This window comes from Apteryx mantelli, chromosome 1 (assembly GCF_036417845.1).
Source record: "Apteryx mantelli isolate bAptMan1 chromosome 1, bAptMan1.hap1, whole genome shotgun sequence".
Taxonomy (NCBI): Eukaryota; Metazoa; Chordata; class Aves; order Apterygiformes; family Apterygidae; genus Apteryx; species Apteryx mantelli.
In genome coordinates this window covers 67,900,495-67,920,858 of record NC_089978.1, presented here as the reverse complement: position 1 = coordinate 67,920,858, position 20,364 = coordinate 67,900,495, and the positions used below count along the sequence as shown (strand labels likewise).

Here is a 20,364-nt window from a genome sequence, read left to right as displayed (position 1 = left end):
GGTTTGAAACCTTTGAAAAGAGCTGAACAGGAGAAAAGGACATGCTAAACCAAACTTTAAAGTAGCATGAGGAAAGAGGAAAATCTGGTTCTCAAAGGGATGCGGTCTTAGACAGTTTTGCACTGTACTGGTTAGATCATATCCAGAAATCCACATCTTGGCTAAAACTTGTAATTAACTAGCTGTGTCTATTCCAGCCATTTTAACTTATGTTGGTTTTGATAAGATAGTTTTGGGTCCTAACAGCTAAGTGACTATATGACACCACTGGAAAAATTCTGTAACATCCTGCAGTAAGAAAGCAAGAGGTCTTAAAGCTATTAGAATTTTACTATTTATGGCTGGACAGGTTGCTTTAAAATGCAAGTTTTACAGTTGCAAAGTTTTCCAAACAATTTTACTGATGCAGTGATAATACAGTACATAATACAGTAAGTGTAATTAAACAAATAGTCTCCATAAGTAAATCATGATTAATTTCATTAAAGCTTATGTACTGGGATAGATTACACCTCTTCACTGTATTCAAGAATCTTCTAAACATGAATTCCTTATCACTTGTAAACATGTAATTTGGTACACAAGTATGTATCTCCAACCAGAAGATAAGTTATGGTATAAACTTTCATTAGGAAAAAGCAAACAGACCCCATTCTAATCCATTAAACTGCTGCCTTTTTAAAAGCTCAGAATACTATCAGTCACCTCCATGTTAAATAATTTTAAAATGATCACTTTAATTAGCCTTCATTTCCATAATTACTGATAACAGTAGAATAGTTTTGCAAAGAGGAGAACATAATTGACTACAAAAATTATTCACAAAGCACCAGCAGTAGTTTGGGTTTTTTTTAATAAAGGCTAATTAAGCAATTAATGCTCTAATACAAACAATTAGGAACTGATTTCTAAATAATTTTCTACAGAACCTGGTTTCTAATCCTCCACAGCTATTATTTTGATAGCTGAGGAGGAAAAAAAAAAAGCCAGTCCAGTCTAAAATGGCCACCTCAGTACAGAATGCAGAGTTTTCAAAAACAAACCTTTTACATTTGCAGGCTTTTAATCAAAGTATATAAAATTTTAGTCTAGAAAAATAATTATGGATTGTATACAGTTACTGTGCTTGGAGACTGAAGAGGGCAAAGCACCACTCAAATGGCACAGGTATAAAGGCAGATGAGATTATTTCTTAAAACTTGTTTTTTTTGGTTTTTTGTTTTTTTGTTTTTTTTTTTTAACTTTCTCAAACTTTTAGCCTAAATAGGTGCAAAAAATATTGTAACTAAAATAAAAAGTGGGAAGTCTAGTTGCTGGCCAGGGACTGATGAATAGGTGGCTGGAAGCAGCGCACGTGTTCCACGGGTGTACTCTCTCCATCACCAGACTTCAGATACTTGTCCAAAATAGCAATTATTTCATCGTTCAGAATCTGGAACTTGCGAATTCTCTCAACCATTTTCTTCAAAGGCTGCAAACATCAAAAAAACCAGACACCTAGGAATTAACTTCAGAGATAAAAAGCTTTAGACAAAAGAAGCACCAAATGCCGTTACCTCACCTCTCACAACAATGTTATGTTTCCCTTCCACTGCTAATCTAGTGAAAACCCAATGTCAACACTCAATGAGCATTTTGGGTTTTGATAGTGCTGATTTTTGTATAAAAAAAGGCAATTTACAACAACCTTGTCCTATCTGAGTGTATGTATATGAGATGGGAAGTGTTAAAGAAAATATCACGAAAATTAAAATTTTAACTGCCCAGTCTTCAAACTCCAGCACTAATGCTTTAATTGTTTTTTTCTTAAAAACCCTGGTGCTTTAATTTTCAACTTCTCATTCTATAAAGTGATTGCTAGAGCTGCAGTGCAGCTGAATACAAACAGGTCTTTTTTTTTTTATGTTATTATAGTGAATATAGAACAGATATTTTCAACATACCACATTCTTTATGACCTCATCTTTGCCATCGTGCTTTTGGACTTTCAACAAGTGGTAGCAGAAATCCAGCACATCAAAGCGACGTTGCTGCCCCAAAAGCACAATGATCATACAGCCAGCCCAGTGCAAGCCATCTCCAAAGCACTGTCTGCAAGAGAAAGCAGACCACAAAAAGTGCATATTTCACCTTATTTTTTCAAAAGCATATCTATAGGAAATGCTTTATATATATCACTCTTGAATATATTAGACATTAATCTGTAAGATCTCCAGTAAATGAAGTTCTCTTTCTGCAGATACTGTAAGTGCTACAAATGGATGCTTAACAAAAAACAGCTTCCCCCACCCAATTTTATATGACTTACAGTTACTCCAAAAATATTTACTTCCCATTAGTCTCCAGCAGCATTACCATCACAAAAGAAAACAAAGTAGGAATTTATCACCACTACATTCTTTTGGGGTGCAGAAATGAAAGGTAGCAGAAGTCCTACATTGTTGCCTCCATAACTGGGCAATGAAAAGCATATTACAGCTCAATGTTTTGTCAAAAATAAGGATATTACTAAAAACTAACAAACCTTAGGACTGTATCATACTAACGCCTAAGTGCTCATTCTTGCTCTTAATTCCCAGAAGAAAATATTTGTCATAAATGTGTGCCCACATGTTCAGCATCTGGAATGGTATCACTACCATTGAGAGACATGTGCCAGGACCTTTTTGTCAAGGGATCATTTGTTATATGCTGGAAATATTTAAAGTAGATGCTTTTTTTTCTTTAAATACACAATAGTATTTGTGTTCAGGCATTAAAAGCCCCTCCCCCTGGTGGCAGCTCTTTTCCTTGTTTTTGCACTAAGCTATTGCAGATACAGGAACAAATGCCTCTACTATGTTTTGCGACCCCCTTCCAGTTACAGGGAAAAACCACCGAAGGGGTGCTGCATGCAGGTGCACCATTGACAGCCAGCAATACGTACTCCACAGTAAACTCGTGTGTCCCCACAGGGATGCAGTAGACAAACTGCATCGCGCTCCAGAGGCGATGGAATTCCACGCACTCATCCACATGCATCACCCCGTTGCTGGGCAGGGGCCCGCGCCAGATGGGGTCATCCAGGAAGGATCGGATCCTTGTCAAGATAACCTCAAACATGGAGAGCCCACAGCAGAGGCGCTCTTTGGTCAGCAAGTCCCCTTCTCTTGCGATTGCGATTTGCTAAGATAGAAGAGAAAGTGTAAAATCTTGAAACGCTGGTCACACAGAGCGTGCTTTCTGTTTACAGGCCTTTGTCCAGGTCAAGTTCTTAAAAGGGGCCCCTGTGAGCTAATCAATCAGACAAAGAAAACACCACAGCACAGTTTACCTAGGTGCTCCTGCTCCCAGTACTGCTCTCTGCTTTGGAGCACACTGATGGGAAAGCGCACAGCATGAGCTGCTCAAACGTGGTCAGATAATAGCCACTTGACTACAAGGTTTTATTTTTAAAGAGACAAAAAGCACCCCCCCATATTTTTCAGTTTCACTGATTTTATTCTATGAAAAATTTCTCCTGGATTTAAGTGAAGTCATATGCCTGTAGCCCTGAGTCCTCTGGGTTCAGTTCGGTGGGAGAAAAATTCAGAGAAAATTATAAAACACTTTTCAAAAAGATAGTTTGGCCATTGCTGTAGTAATGTACAACGACAACTGCAGTAATGCTAATCTGGACTAGTGCTGGACTAGTCTCAAAGAAGTTTAAAGAATTCTTTGCCTGAATGGAGCCAGAAAACAAAACCAGAGGGTTCAGCTCTCTGCTACTGGTGCAGGCAGTAGAGTAGCTCTTTCCTGCACTCTTCTTGCTGTCTCCCTGGGCTGCTGTTGTTGGAGACAGGAAAGCTTCAGAGACAGCAGGAACAGATTCATTTAAGACCAACAAATGGTAATGCCCAGTTAGCACTTGTCCCAGCTTGTCACACTGCAAGCTCTCTCCCGCAGTGCAGCAGTGCCTGCCTAACTGCACCGCATGCTATGATAAAAGCAATCTGAAATCTTTGCTTCAGAGCACTCTGCTCTTAGTTTCTAATATTCACAATTAAATTGCTTGTCAACTGCTATGGTTCACAGGGAATTAATATACCCTTCACACTGAGAGAAGGGGAAAACAGTGCTGAAGCTGCAAAGACAGGTCGCTGACAAATACAGAGGAGAGAGAATGTTCTCTTTGGGCATTATGTTTCCAGAAAAACGCAGTTCAAATGACAGTTCATTTTCAAAGAGTTTGATTTATTGCCTGAGAGAAAAAAATTCATTGTACTACACACAAAGAAAACTGATTGCTTTTGGTGGACTTTGCACTAGGAACTCACAGGTTGCCTCTTATTTTTTATACTAAGAGGAAATCACGTAACATACATAAAAACTAACATTTTCCCCAAAACATATCACCTCAATCCCAGTCTCAAATATTCTAAAATTCTGAACTTTAGCAGCTTTACTGAATTCACATATCTAATACAAATCCTGCTTCATGAACAACTTTGATGTGCAGGTTGAAGTTCTGACATGGGTAACAGCACTGTGGGAAAGATCAGGGTTTTCAGTGCTCAGAAATTTCTTGAATTGCCTCTGACACAAATGAGTAATATTACCTGTGGTGTTCCTAATCTTTCAATCAGAGGAACTAGATGTAGTGGAGCATATTTTGATTCTAGTCTCTTCATTTTAGCATCAAGTCTTTCACCCTCTGAAAGGAAGAAAAAAAAAAAGAGCCCTGATTCATTTAATTGGTAGCTGACTTCACAATTTTATAAATTGGAATTAATGAAAAAAATCCTTATTTTAATACAATTTTTATTCAGTATGGGATAAAACTGGGCAGGCTGTTATTGTAAGAGGTAATTTCAGTTCTAAGTACTGTAGTTGGTTAATCTTCAGTATGCTTTTAGAAAAAATACATAGTTTGAAAGGTTACATTGTACGTTCAAACAAAAAGAAACCAAGGATTTGTAGTGGGATACATTAAATTAACTAGATTCAAGACAGAAAATAATAATCTATTATGCTGCTGCATATACTTGACTCCCACTTGTGCTAAGCCAACTAAATTATCCTAATCATACATGAAATGCTTGACTCTAGAAGGTGGGTTATAATGAGGGTGGAATTTTGTGTATAGCAAAAAGCAAAAAGCTGCTTAAAAAAGCAGCTGGCACCCACTCATCACTGGCAGGCAGGAAGTGTTCTCTGGTGAGGGGGAGAATACTATTTACAATGATCTGAGCTTTATGCACAGAGCAAGGAGCTACAGCAAGTCTGAAAAGCTTCTCGAAGCTGTTTAGCTGCTGGGAATTCTGTGAGCAGAAGAAACCAGCTGCTTCGGCAGTGAGAAATGGAGAGGAAAGAGGCAGAAGAGCGAGGGGGAAAAAATCTCACTTTCTAGTAATGAAGGCTGAAAAAAGCAGATACAGCAAGGAAGCAATCCTGCAAACATTCACCCCTGTATTCCCAATTTAGGACAAAAGCATGTGAAAAGTATCTACAGGGACCACTTGTGCTTACTTAATCTGCTGACTCAGGAAGACAGTCTTCAGACACCTTGTATGATCAAGTCTTCCCAATTTAACTGAAAATCATGAGAGCTAAACAGCATTTTCTGAAAAGTCCCTCACCATAAGTACATACTGCCCCAGGCACCCCTTGTCCCTGTCACTGTATTCCTCATCTTTGCCTTGCTCTGAGCCTCTCTAAGCAGCACACATTTTTCAGCCATGTAAACAGAACTGAATTAGTTACCACTCTTACAAATTAACAACAGATTTGTAAAGGATATCCGGGAATGACGAGGTCACCAAAAATGCAGCAGCAGGCAAGAAAAGCAGAAGGTAATACCGTAGGAAGGTATTTTCACTTAGCCTATACCTTTGACATGAACTCTCGGCAGGATGTTTTGGAATGGTGCTGCGTGCAACAGGTCACACACTTCCTCTAGTGACTAGAACAAAAAGGAAACGAAGTACTTAGGAACAAGAAATCCCCAAACCACAACAGGTCCAAAAAACGAGTTTCCAAAAACATGCTGACGCTACCACAGAAACACCAGAGGGCAGCCAGCCTCTACTGTCAGAGCCGCGCACATAACTGCTTTGAGCACTCTCTTCACAAAATTGCTTCCAAAGACAATTTGATTTCAGCAGGTTACCTTGGATTCACAAATAAACTCCAGCAGCTCTCCTCCCACCCTGAATTGGCAGTTCTTAAAGGACAGGATATTTATTAAAAATACTAATTCAGAAGGAGTAATTTCAGTGTGAAAGTGTCAGACGGATGCTGTGCAGACAAACAGAACTGTGAAGAAAATGACTCACTGCTTGGTTATTTTTACCAACACTATTCCCACAAGCCGTTAGCATGTCAGGAACATCACCCAGCAAAAAAGGCTGAGATGTGTGAGGGCAACAGCAAACCACCTGTCAGGAACAATTTTACATCTTTAAGGACATGGGGAAGGAAGAGAGATATCTTCTGGCTCTTGGTTGAGGTATATGCAGAGAAAACACAAAAATGACTGTCATGGTTCTCTGTTTATTTCTGGACCACAAGTCATTCTCATTTGCAATCACCTAGTGCTAGAGACACTTAACAGCCATAACCCTGGCAAGCCCAGGGCACCAGGGTCAGTGTGGCCTATCTTAGGTCCAATTCCTTGATGTCAATAATGTGAAAAGGAATATGCTAAGGAATGAATATTAACAAGGCCCACCCACTAGCAGAGATGCACAACAGCCTAAATTTTGCATAGGGGTAAAGTCTAGTTTAGTTATGATAGATGACCACAATGGAAAAATACTGAAATATGTGACAGGACATCACAGCACCTTCTAGGACAAAAACAGGAGGAGTGTCAGCAAGTAGGGGTATGTTACTAGAAAGCATCACCAAGACAGTGTCCAAAAGAACATAACTCCAACACTGGTGTCACTTCAGTACACCCTCAGGAGGTGTTGAGGGCTTTCACCTATGTGACCTTTCACCGTGTACCCTGTGAACTTCAAGCCTATACCAGTAATTGAGTTTCTTCTTACTGTTTCAGTTATCCCATTACTAAATATGGTTTCACTGCTTATCACCTGGCCCTCCTATTACTCACTAAAACTTGGGCAAGATCTTCTGAAGCCAAGAAAAAGACTCTGAGGAACAGCATGTCTTATCTTATCCAACATTAACAGTTTTAATACTCCCTAGAGAAGAAGGAGTCTTACGTTTGGATTTATTTTGGTGCAACAGCAGGGCCCCAGCCAGCCTGCTGAGGAAATGATGTAGTTGGCTTGCTGTCAGCACAGATCGACTCGACTTGCCAGGCCGTCCAGCCAGGCCCCAGCAGCAGCGCGTGCTTGCACAGCATGGGCAGCCCCCTCCCCCCCCCCGCCCCCCCAGGCATGGGAGAAACTCCTACCCAAATCTTGAAAGGCACGGCCCAGGTTGAGAAGGGGAAGACAGCATGCTTTGCTGGCCCATAGGTGATGCCCACCTTTCCCTCTACAAGCACAAAAAAGCATATGAACAGAAAATTACAGGTCTGGCTGATTTGTTTGAACAGGAGATTGTAGTAAGGAGAAAGAAGACTGGGAAAAGAAAATGACAAGAAGGGATAAATGGCAGTTGTAGCACAGTGCCCTCAGCAGCAGGCTGCTTTGCATGCTGAAGGGTAGAGGCTAGGCGTACAGGAAGCAGCAGAAAAGCTGGAGATGTTTTCACAGCTTGGTTCAAGCTCAAAGAGATGCTGAATGTCTGGCACAGCAGACGCCAATGGCAGCCATCCTAACAGGAACAAGGAAATCCAAGAAATCCATGCTAACTTTGCAATGTTTCAGACAACAACAGGAACAACAGGCAGGGGTGAAAGATAACAGTAACAGATGTGCAGTTAGCTGACATAAAGAGAGTAGCCTCACTGCGTTTGAGTGTAGGAACCACCCCCCGGTAGGGTTTTAAAGGAAGACGTGGGGAGACCAAATCAGTTGTGTCAAGGAATGCCTAAAAAGGTAGCAAAAATACTCCACTCAAGAAGACGTAGGAGGGCCATCACGATAGAGCAAGGACAAAAGTACTGCAAAGCCAAACAGGCTAGTTACTGGGGCTCTATTTGCCACTGCAGCAGGCTACAAGCAAAGTCAGCAGTAGCTGACACCCACATCCCCTCCACAACAGAAAAAAAACCATTTCAACATAAAAACTTGTTGTTCCATCCTGATTGTGTGATTATCGCAATCTCAGGACACTTTAGGGGGAAGGTACTCACATTCCTTGACAATAGAAAACAAGAAAAACAGAAGAAGAATCATCACCATGTAGAAATTGTACCAATTTCTAACAGAACATGCATGAAATACGTTATGTACTTGTGTTTTTACATTTAGCTACAATGGCTCATTTGCATGATGTTAAGAGATAAGATGCACTACCATCAGTGTAAATGAAACTGTGCAGATCAAGAAAGGATGCTCCAGGTCCCATGGGGTTCTCCCCTGCATCTTGTCCTGTAGCTGACATTTCTATTTTGCTCTCTGTCCCCCTCTGCATTGCCCTCCTGACACTACAGTGCAAAGACACTGCAAAAAAACCACACAAAACTCTGGTCCCTCACTTTCAGCCTACTTTGTGCACGTTACAGACAAAAGGGAGGAGTGCAGAGATGCTATTATTTAGCTCTTCAAAGCCAGGTATATTTATTTCTCCATATTACAGGTGCCCAGCCTACACTCTGTGGGCCATGTCTGGCCCTCCAGGACAATTAACCTCCCATTAGCTCCTGGCTACCCTTCTTCCCCAGGACATTTTAGACAGGGCACAGCTAACTGTATGGCAGCAAGAAGGCCAAGGAACCAGGGAAAGAGGTGGCTGGCAGGAGACTGCAGCCACTAGAAGAATTTATGTGGCCCCCAGCCTGTTCCCTGTTTCAGGAAAAGATGACTGCCAAGAAGCTCAAGGCTGCCCTCTTTCCTCTCCTGCAGACCCCTCAGACACAGGCAGTCACCCACTCATGCACTTCCCGCACACTCAGATCAGATCAGCTGCAGCAGTCCAGTTACAGAAAGAGTCATAATATTTGATCCTCAGTCACCCTACAAGAGGCAATGCATCTCACCCAGCAAAGTCAGGCATCACTGCTATCTCACAGACATCAAAGCCCATGCAAGGCTGTAAGAGAATAAAGTAAGAACTGTTTCTACCCATCTGTACATCAGCATTAGCAAACTTGAATATTTCAATTCTGTTATGACATTAGTAAAAAAAATTGAGAGTACATTCCGAGACATAGATGGGTTTTAGACCAGCACTGTAGGCACCTACAAGACTCTGTTCAATGAGTAGGCAAAAGAGCACAGCGTTTCCCACTTCCCGCAAGTTCTGGAAACACACAGTCTTCAGTTCTGCATATTCAACAATGTCCTTCAACTGATGGTGAAAAAATTCCAAGATACCTGAAATCGAAAGAAAAGCAAAAAAAAAGAAAAAAAAATTATCTTAGGAGCCAGAAAGTAATCTTTCTAGTGATTATTACACAGATTCATTTACTAACTTGTAAATGCAGAAAAAAGATTCTGGTCATGTGGATAACAGTCATATGAATTTGGACTACTTTTTCTTTCTGTCACAAAAACACAGAAATTTTCCAACTAATTTAATTATACAAAGCTTTCACTGACTATGCATAAGTATACTGTATCTGAGCACAACAAACCAAGGGTGTAAGTTTATAGTCCCCTCCATGTCTCAACACGGGATTTTTTACTTACACACATGCAGCCTACAGAAAACTGGATGGAACAATATTTAAATACATTAAAAATCAGAAGGTTATTAAATGCTAAGCCAGTGGTGTGCTGACCTTAGCAGTTCAATAAATCACACAAAATGGAGTGCCTAGGTTCTCACTCCTGGGAAAGGGAGCTAGTGTAAGAGGTTAGAAAATAATTTCCAGAAGCAGGAAGACAGAATAGGGCCCTTGTCTGCTATTAAGTCCTGTTCCAGCCTCATATTCTTGATTCTATTTCTGTCTCACAACCTGCTGCACCACCCAACACACAATTCACAGCTGTTATTTTTCAAGCACGACAGAACCAGCAAGGAGCAGAGAGCTAAAGATAAAGAGAACATGGGTGGTGTCAGGCTGGGATTCTGTTACCACCACAGATGCCCAGAGATGATCTGCAAAATATCCAAACAAATAAATACAAAAATCCCAAGGCAAACACTGCTGGCAAAGATATGTGAGATCCTGCTGACAAGCACAGTCAGAACCTTGTTTCAAAGTTTTCCCATTGTTAAAAACTAGTTAAAATTATATTTTTCAAAAACATGTAATTTTATGTACCATCGAATCTCTCTCAAACAACAGTGAAGCTTAAATCCACCCTGATGGATTTTTAGCTCTATCTCCTCACCCTGCAAGCAAGGTTACATAGACCCTTGATTAAAAAAATCAAACCCAGTAATGCCAAGGTGCAGGCAGCCTCTATAGGGACATGAATTGGTCAGAACCATCAAGATTGAAGTGATGTGTGAGATGGGCAAGAAGGACTAGAGAACTGCAGTAGGTCAGACAGCTTTCATGCTTTTCAAATCTTATTTCTATCAGCATTTTCATGTATCTTCCATCTGTTTGCACAAGCCTGTCCCTTTTAAAAAGCAACCCAAAACCTCAGGACCGATGACAAAAGAAAATACACAGTGCAAAGTTTATGAATGATACACTATATACAGCAGCTTCCATTACACTGAATTAAGAAGTCCTGTAGTTAAATCTCCACAGAATCACATTCAAAGCAGGGTCACATTTAAAGCAACTGAGAGGAGAAAAGGAAAGAGAACACACATATACCCCCCGCCCCCAATATCTTCCTTGGACTCAACTGATGAGTGCTTTCTATGCAGAAGATTAGACTTCTGTATTTACCCAACGAGGCAGTGGCTCAGAGGAAAACACACAAACATAAAATACAGGCTGGAGCGTATCTATGCCAAAGAAATCCCTCAAATTCATCAGAGGAACTTGGAAATTCACAATGAAGGAAGGAACCATATAGCTAACCCACACACTTCTATAGAAAGCCACAAAACATTAAATTTAGTAACACAGAACATCAATAAAGTGCATGGTAAGCAGATTCAGGGCTAGCTTTGTTACATCTCGAAGAACTATTTGTCAACAAAAAATTGTCAGCAAATGAGTGTTTCTATATGTATTCAGTGGAGATAAATTTCAAACCCAACACTATTCAATAGTTTACCTTAAGTGATTCGATAGAAAAGATAAAAACAGAACTGAAAAAATAATGGGGACAGGTCAATTGTAATGAGTGCTTGCTGACCTTGCGTTATTGAAAGGAAACTGCATTTAAATGCAGCTAAAAGCAAACAGGTCATACCAACACACCAGCAACCCCCCCATAACACTTAGCCAATGTAATGAAAACTAACAGCTCTGAAAAAGATTGTCAGTCTGACAAGATCAGCTCCAGTTCAGTGCTGCAATAAAAAGGCCAACTGCAACCTTGAATGTTTAAGCAGGGGAGTAGCGTGTGCTTGTGTTTGTTGTTTAAGCACTCTGGCTCACAGTGATGGCAGAGATGCTGAAATACTGAGTTCTGGGACCCACATTTTAAAGATGAGGTTGAAAAAGCAGACTGACAAGGCAGAAAAATTTTCCACATATGAATTATTTGATGCTAGGAAGAAGAAAGAGAGAGGCACAGTGACAGAATTAAAGAGTTCAATTTGTTGAGCTTTACCATGTACCCACAATGTGCTTTATTTACATTGCATAAGTACTTCCCCCCATATTTTTCCTCTGTCAATGAAAGGTCTTCCAAACCTAGCAAGAAAGGTCTTCTAAGAATCAACTGCTAAAAGACAAGTCAAATGCTTTCCTCATACCAAGACTGGATGCTCCTCTGAAAGCAAAAGCCCATTAAGTTATCCTGAACATGAAAAGCTTCACTTTTCAAAACTGACATTTAAAAAAATTAGTAGACAAACAAAGAACTTAAGGTACTTTGTGTACAGCGGGCGAGGAGGTGAGTTGGGAATGGGAAAGCAGAAGTGAAGATGGAAAAGAAGGTAAGAAACAGACCCCAAACACTGAAAATTAAGTTCCCAATCCTGCAAACATTTAAGCAGTGGCCCAACTTGACTTGGAGGAACAGTTCCCTTGCTGTTCCCTTGAGAACAGCACAAAATCACCCATGTTCTTTAATATGTACACAAGCAAGACAACATCAGGGTTTACCTATTAGAAATTTAAAATGCACTTTTAAGCATTCTCCTAAAAAAAATAAAAAATAAAAAAATCCATTAGTGTATTTAAAGTCCAAGTCATTGTGGATTATTTTATACACAGATGAAAGTTTTCCAAAACAACCTGCTCGCACGCTCAAAAGTGCATTTTCAGGAGTATCTGGAAATGGTTTAGGAACAAAAGTTGCAATGCTTTCAAAGCAAAATTTAATGGGCAGGTACAGCACAGCCCAATGACAGTGGTCACCTGTTGTTCTGGGGAATATACCACAAACCATGTATTTGTGTTCTGAACATGCTAAGAGGAGGTAGGGCTTCTGCTAGGAAAAGTAATGCAAGTTCCTTCACTCCTTAACAGAGTCAACAGAGCCACTTCAAAATACACCCTGAAATTCTTCTGAAAAATTCCTTACGGGACTGTTACAGCAAGCTTAAACTAGGGAACTACCCCCCTCTACTCACACTGGTACAGTCTTTCCCAGGGCTACCAACCACCTTTGTACAGAACACTGGTCTATAACCCAAGATCTTTGGTTATATTGCTTCAGACTATGGTTGCTGAAGACAAAATACTAATTTTAGCAATTTGAAGATGATAGAATGGAAAGCAAAGAACAAGCAGCATATAGTTTAAAAAAGATAATAAAGAGTTAAATTACAACAAATATAGGCTTGAGAGGGAAGGATACTGCTTGCAAACTGTGATTTCCTTTTTCCTCTCTGAAAAATCTGGGCAAAGCTGAAAAGAGCACCTTAAAAGCAGAGCAGCAGTTCTATCTGTAGCAGGAAGCAGGAGATGTCCTGAAAATCCTGTGTCTCACCATACCCTCTCTAGACACGGAAACTGAAGTAAAGAATAGGAAAGTCTATAGGACAAAAAGCATTTCACGTGGATGAGGAAAGCTTCAGGTTAAAGGAGCAAAGAGAAGATGTCCCATTTTGCTCTTACTCCTAAAACCACTGCCATCATTACTGCATCATTGTTCAGAAAATCTGACACCCCGTGTTTACTGTGCAGCTGTTCCAAATGCCAATGCCAATATTGCACTAATTCCCCTTAGATAAAATCCTTGATTTACTGGCAGAATGGATGAAAGTTTACAGAACTACCTAGGCAAGTTCTGATGGAACAAAAATGACACTGAAAGTATGAACATCTCCCCAGTGGAGCCCTGTGGCAGAAACACATTACCAAGTTTTCATTAATGCTTGAGCAATGGCATCTCAGATTACACCTAGTTGTACTAGTATTGAGTACAGAACTGTACCTTTGTGAAAAACCAGATATGCATAATAAAGCCTTGAAAAAAGAACAAGCGTCTTAGAAAAATTAGTTTAATTTAATTGCATGCAGCCTTCCTCCTCCCTGTAATTTAATTTGTGGGTTGATGAGCGAGTTAGTGTGACATGGATGAAATTTTTAAGTGACTGAATTACCTTTATATGCATAGCACTCTGCAAGGTAAATTAATCAAGGCTTTTTGCTCCTTCTCTCTCAGAAAGCAATTTTAATTTAATCCCTCTATTCCTGCAGATGGGATAAGGCTAGATGTAAGAGTAATCCAACATAAAATTCCTGATTCTGATTTGCACATCCCTCAATAGAAACAAATGCTGTTCGTATAAAATAGATCTAGTAAAGTATGGAAGATTAGTAAAGGAGTACATCCTATCTCTGCTTCCAAAATCCTATCTCAATGGCACTCAAACAGCAGATGCCAAGTTTCAGCTGAGCAGTCTGTATACTAATTAATTTAGCAAGTCAGATCAAATCAACACATGCGACATGAAACTGGCTGGATCTCTTCACTTTGGTCACCTTTCATTTTCTATAAAACAATCTCAATTCACACCTACAGACTCAAATCAAACACGTTCCAGAGCTTAAAATAATTCTGGTACCTAAAGGATTAGGACAAAAATTGGCTACTAATTGTAGACCTAAATTGCAGACTAATGACAAACTTGATCTTGAAAAAAAAAATAACGATCTGGTTGTGTTATGATTTATTTTCTGCAGAGTACTGATTTGACTATTGTGAAGTGAAATCTGCTAATCTGCCTCAGTAAAACTGCTCCCAAGAAACTGGATACTATAATGACTCTTAGTGTATGTTCACTTCCATGCAAATCTTCAAATGCTAGCTAAAATTATTTCTTTGGCTCACAAGACATCATTAAGTCTGTGTGCCAGCAGTCATGCCATTCTTTTCAACAGAAACATTTGTAATATTTAAGCATATTCCTGTACCTGGGAACGAGGACCACAGAGCCCGTGCATTGTGCTTACTTTGCTAGAAAGAAATATGCTGTTGTTTTTCATATCTAGTATGTTGTTTACTGCCCTTTCAAGATCATCCAGGTTTTTGTTTTATGAAAACACCATTTAAACTTCAGCAGTGCTTTGTTGACAGCGAACTGAGATTATTTCCATTTCCATTAAGTACAGACGTTTGAAGGCTATCTCCGAAGCCACTGGCATTCCTCAGCTTTCTTTTTGCAACTGAGTGGCACGTTCCAAATACCAAAGCAGCTGGAAGTAAATATGGTATGGGAAGCTTCAGAAAGTTTGGCTCTGGTGAGTAAGCCAACGTTAGATCTTAAAAGGGGCCTCCTCTTTGTTATTCTGCAGCTCCCTCAATAGTTGGCTGTGTTCTCCTGCTTTGCATCTCCCTTTACCCCCAAACTCTTTCAAATAGTCTGTGATTCGCTCCTAAATCTCTCCCCAAAGGACAGGTTCCAGAGAATCCTATGAACAAATTCCCTTCACATTCATCCCTGCGAGGATTCAAGCCATAACCTCCCCCGCCAAACAATTTAACTTATTTTTGTACAGATCTAAGTTCCTTCAAAAACCTGGAATAACCAGAAACATTAGCAGCTCTCCTGCTATGCCCCAAGTGGCCCTTCCCCAGCAACCTCTAGCCACTGCTGTCCTCCTCCTCCCCTCCCAGCCACAGCTGCCTCTGGTTCTCATTAGACCCTGAACTGGGACACTGCAGAAAAAGGAGAGGGAAGGTAGTTTTCTGTGGGACCTGTGTGCTGGAAGAGCTCAAACACTGTGGCCAGCAGCAGAATCGGCTCAAGGAGCAATGGGAATGCAGCAGCCAGCACCTAACCGGAACCACAGCTCTGGGAAAGCAGCGCACTGGGAAACTTCCCCAAACTGCAGTGTAAACACGTGCAATTTCAAGAGATCACGGCCTGGTTTAACATATGTTTTGCCCTGCACCAGCCATTTGCTCGCTTGCCTTCAAAAAGAAGAAACTTGAAGATGTTGTACTTAAACAAAAAAGGCAGGCCATCAGGCTACTTTCTCTCCTAGTTTCTATTTTGGTGAGCTCATGGATTTTCTTTTAAAACCTTCCTCTGTGGGGTGATGCTGCAATGACATCACCACAAATCTCAGCCTGAGCTCAGCCTGACAAACTAATTTTCTCCCCATGTCCAAAGACATTTCAGAATGACAGGACATGAAATACTTCTGCCTATCAAAGGCAGCAAAGCTAGACTCAGACACTAGAAAAACATCAGAAAAAAGCGTTACCTCCAAGGTGAAATTTCAAGTTTAAAAATTCATAAGCCAATATTCTTTCAAGAGCTTTAGAGACTTTACAAGGTCCCTTTAAAAATCCTTATGTTTGATGTATTTTTAGACAAATATTTTTATGATTACAGGATGGGCAAGTTCCCCACTACTTCAAGATTGTTTCTATGGAAACAACAAACCCACTGGTGAGCAGGAGTCCTGAACAACTCCAATGCCACTATCTGCACTCTGTACCTTTTAGCAAGAATAAATCACTGTTTAAAAATCCACAAGTCCAGAGGGGTGATTACACAGGGCTGAAGGAATTGCAATCAATGGAGTCCAAACAAAGCTCTCTGAATGAAGTCTGAAGTGCATGAAACAGCTAGAGGCTTACTGAGCATACTTAAATTGCTTTGTATATGGAGAATGGACTCAGGAAATCAATTCTGAATTGATAAATGCTATTACATCAAGTCAGCCAAGAACCTACATATTTAATCTGTAGACCAGAATCACAGCTTTGGTCTTTATGCTTAGGTAGTGGCAATTATAAAGCAGTGATTAAGTGATTTGGTATGTATGAAAGAATGTAAGTGGCATACAAACATGACCTGTAACACTAAGGCTTACTACTAAGATACCACTTCTGCTGAAAGCTTTTGGAGGCGGAGGAGGGAAGAGACAACAGTGGGTACGTATTTGCTTCAGTTTTTCAATGCAAACCAAGTAAACGAGGACAAAGACTGCTGCAGAGGAGAGCTTAGCACAGAAAAAAAAGAAGGCAGTGACGTAAACAAAACACGAGTTAAAGCCCTCCTGCACTATGGCAGTTCCTTTAATATGCCAGCTCAGGGCCACAATCTCCAGCCTGTCCCCATCAAAGAGAACATTTTCCTTCATCAGCCAGAGCTACGCCAAGGGCAGACCTCTGTGACAGAAAGGCTCCAGACACAGCAACACAGTTCTTCAGTGACGTTAGAGGGATGAAAATGCCCTGAACTTCCACAGCGTTTTCTTTTTAGTATCTTTAAAGGCTGGCTCTGCCATTTCTTGGAAGACAAATCTCTGGGGAGATGTTTAAGAAAGGAAAAATACATGTGTCAAGACAAAACCTCTGTCAGGAACAGAGGCAGCGGAGGAGGACAGAATGAGGTGGTGGGTTTTTTTTTTTTTTTTTGAGATCCATTTCAGCTTTAATTGCTATGATCTATCATAACACCAAGAACTACTCTGATCTCTCAGTATAGTAGGCATCTAGCATATGGGATTTCTTTTGTAATAGTAAATATAAGGCCAAAGTAGTTTGCAATCTCTACAAAACAGGAAAGTGATGAAGGATTTTAAAAGGTTTAGATCCTGCAGCAAGTTTTTCTCAGATCTTGAATCAGTTCTGTGAAGGCTGCCATTGCACAAGAAAGTTTTGCCCTTCCTGTAGGAGGGACTGCCTTGAAACCTCAGGAGAAAGTATCTGCTTGGATCCCTGGGAATCTCCTGTCAAATGCTTACTCCTTACAGGTGAGAAGTCCTGGCAAGGAAATATGAGCTTCCTAATCTTACCTGCAGCATCACAGCCCCTGATGATGCATAATCTGTATTTTAGAGTACCCACTGCTTCTGTGGTCAAGCCTTAAAGGGCACCTAAAAACTTCAGATTGATTACTTTTATATGGCTAACCACCATGATTCATCTATTCCTATGCTCCAGGGAGAAAAACAGGAAGGAAACACTTAGCAAGTCCTTGATTTCGTTTAACATTGGTAATGAATGTCAAGCATCAAGCAAGCTGTGGGAAGCAGAAAAAAACAACCTCATTTCAGTTGGAGTGGCATTTAATAAACCTAAGAGACTCTGGGAAAAAAAAGATACACTCAGGAGGTGGGTGGCACATGAAAGGATTAATTTGTGTTAATTAGAAGTTGTGGAGGAGGAATATTTTGAAGGAGGGTAGTTTCAAAATTTCAGTGAACAATGTGATAAACACTAATTAGCAATTATTTCTCTGTAGTGGCAACCAGCTTTCAAAGTCATTTCTTCTTCTGCAACTGTCATACCTCCTGTTAAGTGGTTAAGATGCTCCCCACACAAGCCTCAGACATAACTATTCTGGCAGGACCAGTTTGCCTCTCACTAGCAGTATCATTCCTTGAATGTTACATCTGATATGGGTAAAAAAAGAGGGAATAAAAGTTTTTCCAGAGAACTATGGTTATCTAAATTACAGAGATTTAAATAGAACTGGTATGAGAAGCTGCCTTCTGGAGGGAAGGCTCAACATGGCTATGAGAAAAACTAGAAATAGAAACTAATGTGAAAATCCCAGCTCATAATCAATTATGTCATAACGCTGTCATACAGAGTGTCATCCTTTTATTTGCCCTAAGCACACAGGTTTTAAAACTCTTTCCAGTCCTTTAATACTTTCAGAAAGCCCAACATTCAATCATTCTTGTTATTAAAATAAAAAAAAGACTAAGTGCTAATTATGGAGAGAGAGAGAGAGAGAGAGAAAGAGAGAGAAAGAGAGAAAGGGACAGAAAGAGGAATACCTGACCCAGAAGCCAGTAAATAGTATCATCTTATTAAGGCTACCATGGTTACATCAAACATGTACTAACCTGGGGAACCATACTCATGTCTCGGTAACCTACAGATTTTAGGCATCACTTCCATTAGGGTCTTGACATACTGAAGAATCGTCCCTTGTAACTAAGAGAAAACAGGTGTTTATTAAAATAGTATTATTGATCTCAGAAACTTTACAACAAATCGTATTCAAACTGCATATGAATTGAAGAAGCTCTAAAAATCTTGCATATAACTGTCAAACACCATCCTTAAAAGGGAAACTTTGAAAAAGGAATACAGTTGCATTTTACTTCATATAGCATTAGCTGTTTTTTTGCTACAGAAAAGTGGCACAACAGCTAAGGCCAGGAGGAAAAAAAGGAAATACAAGAAGTCATGTACTTTTCTTGCAGAAAAGACTGTCTCTATTGTCTAACCAACCTTTAACTTTGTTTTTGTAAAGAAAGCTGCATTTGAGTGTTTTCAAAAGCAATAGGACAAAAATCCCCAGCATTAGATATGTCTGTACCAGATTAAACTGGCTATTCCAGACACACCACTCAGGATGCAGTCCCAGGTTATAGACACAGTCTACCTTCCTCCCACCAGACACCAAACTCACACCTATCTTCCTATATCTAAGCATTTATATCAGAAGTCAGCCGGATACCCTCCTGCAGGCATTTCAACTTCCTTTATGAATGCCCAAGTATGCCAAATTACCTTTAATGAAGCAATTTGATTTGCTAAACACCCCTGCCCCCTGCAAACCCAACCAATCAAACAATCCCCCTGTCAAAATTCACTGAAAGTATCTGTGTTTGTATCTTTCCCTGAAGATTATATTATAGGGTCCCTTTAAGCAGGGCTCATCCTTTCTAGCTTTTTAAAAATTTACTTAGAATATTATGGGAATTACAATAAAACAGCTGCCAAATATGTCAAGTGTCTGAAGTGAGACTATTAATACCACAGCTATAAAGCTAGATTATTTTGGCCACATCTTCCTTACAGGGAACAGAGGTAGGCAGGAGAAAACTGTTTCTGTAGCCTAAATTGAATTATTAAACTTAACTACAATGCCTTATGACTGCATACACAGATATTGATAATACAGTGAACAGTCCCTCAACCTCCTCCTAAAAGCCCCTCCTCCTCCAAAAGCCCATTTCTAATACTAGATATGCAGGCTATATGGATAACTTCTTCAACATCTGGTCTGAGCACTCTTCCAAATAAGCTTGATGCTATCTACTGCTAGGATCAAGCATAGAGATTAAACTTTCCTTGTTATTTAGGGTCATCTGTCAATGATAGTATTAATAAAAGCCCTAAAGTTAGAGAAGGCAGAAAACAAACTCCAGCTGCTCTCAAAAAACGCAGAGAAAGTAAATTAACAGCAAAACTTTTAAGTAGAAGTGAACTCATTTGAAACATTTATACTTTTCCAGAGAAGTTTATCAAGAACCTACCAGCATAGCTCTCCTCAAATTCAATTAATCTCCAAAACAGAAACAGAGATTTTCAAAACACTGCACAGATTACCAAGGCACATGTTCTACCGCTTTCAGAAGATATTGGATGCTCTCAGACATAGCTTATATTGAACTTAATGGAAGTCAGGTCTTAATTAGTATTATCTGATGTCTTACTTTCCTTAGAAATCTTAATTTCACTTTACTTTTCATAAGACATTTCCTATCAAAAGCCACAAGAAGAAGCAGAAAATGAAATACAGTCAACATACCAGGCTCTTGACAACTTTCAGCAACTCCTCCATAACTACAGCAATACCCTGATACCCAAGAAGCCTACAGATGACTTTAAAGTGAGGGGGGCCAACAAAATTCCTGTAGTTGCTGTAGATGCTGGAATATGCCAGATTCAAAGCCTAAAAAGGAGAGAAAAAGATCTGATTAATGAAAATTTCATCTGATTGCATCCTTATAGCAATCTCAAACAAACAGTATTTTAAAATATGTTAAAAAATGAACAACAACTTTGTATTTTGCTATCATAGGAAGTCAAAATACATAGCTTC

General features: G+C 39.9%; 1 protein-coding gene across 5 annotated transcripts in view; it reads right to left on the bottom strand.

Moving 5' to 3' along the window:
- Positions 1 to 311: 311 nt before the first annotated feature.
- CYFIP1 (cytoplasmic FMR1 interacting protein 1) overlaps positions 312 to 20,364 on the bottom strand; it is an 86,672-nt gene continuing 66,619 nt past the window's right edge. For 3 of the 5 annotated variants that reach the window (XM_067294131.1, XM_067294124.1, XM_067294140.1), the window contains exons 24-31: positions 20,071 to 20,214; positions 18,374 to 18,464; positions 9,280 to 9,410; positions 5,848 to 5,920; positions 4,578 to 4,672; positions 2,927 to 3,165; positions 1,944 to 2,091; positions 312 to 1,471 (exon numbers count right to left, since the gene is read on the bottom strand). In XM_067294131.1, the coding sequence (XP_067150232.1) occupies positions 1,307 to 1,471; positions 1,944 to 2,091; positions 2,927 to 3,165; positions 4,578 to 4,672; positions 5,848 to 5,920; positions 9,280 to 9,410; positions 18,374 to 18,464; positions 20,071 to 20,214 (1,086 nt within the window). In that variant the 3' untranslated portion in view covers positions 312 to 1,306. Of the gene's footprint in view, positions 1,472 to 1,943; positions 2,092 to 2,926; positions 3,166 to 4,577; positions 4,673 to 5,847; positions 5,921 to 9,275; positions 9,411 to 18,373; positions 18,465 to 20,070; positions 20,215 to 20,364 lie in introns of those variants that run through there. The other 2 variants (XM_067294148.1, XR_010883815.1) reach the window with 2 other exon arrangements.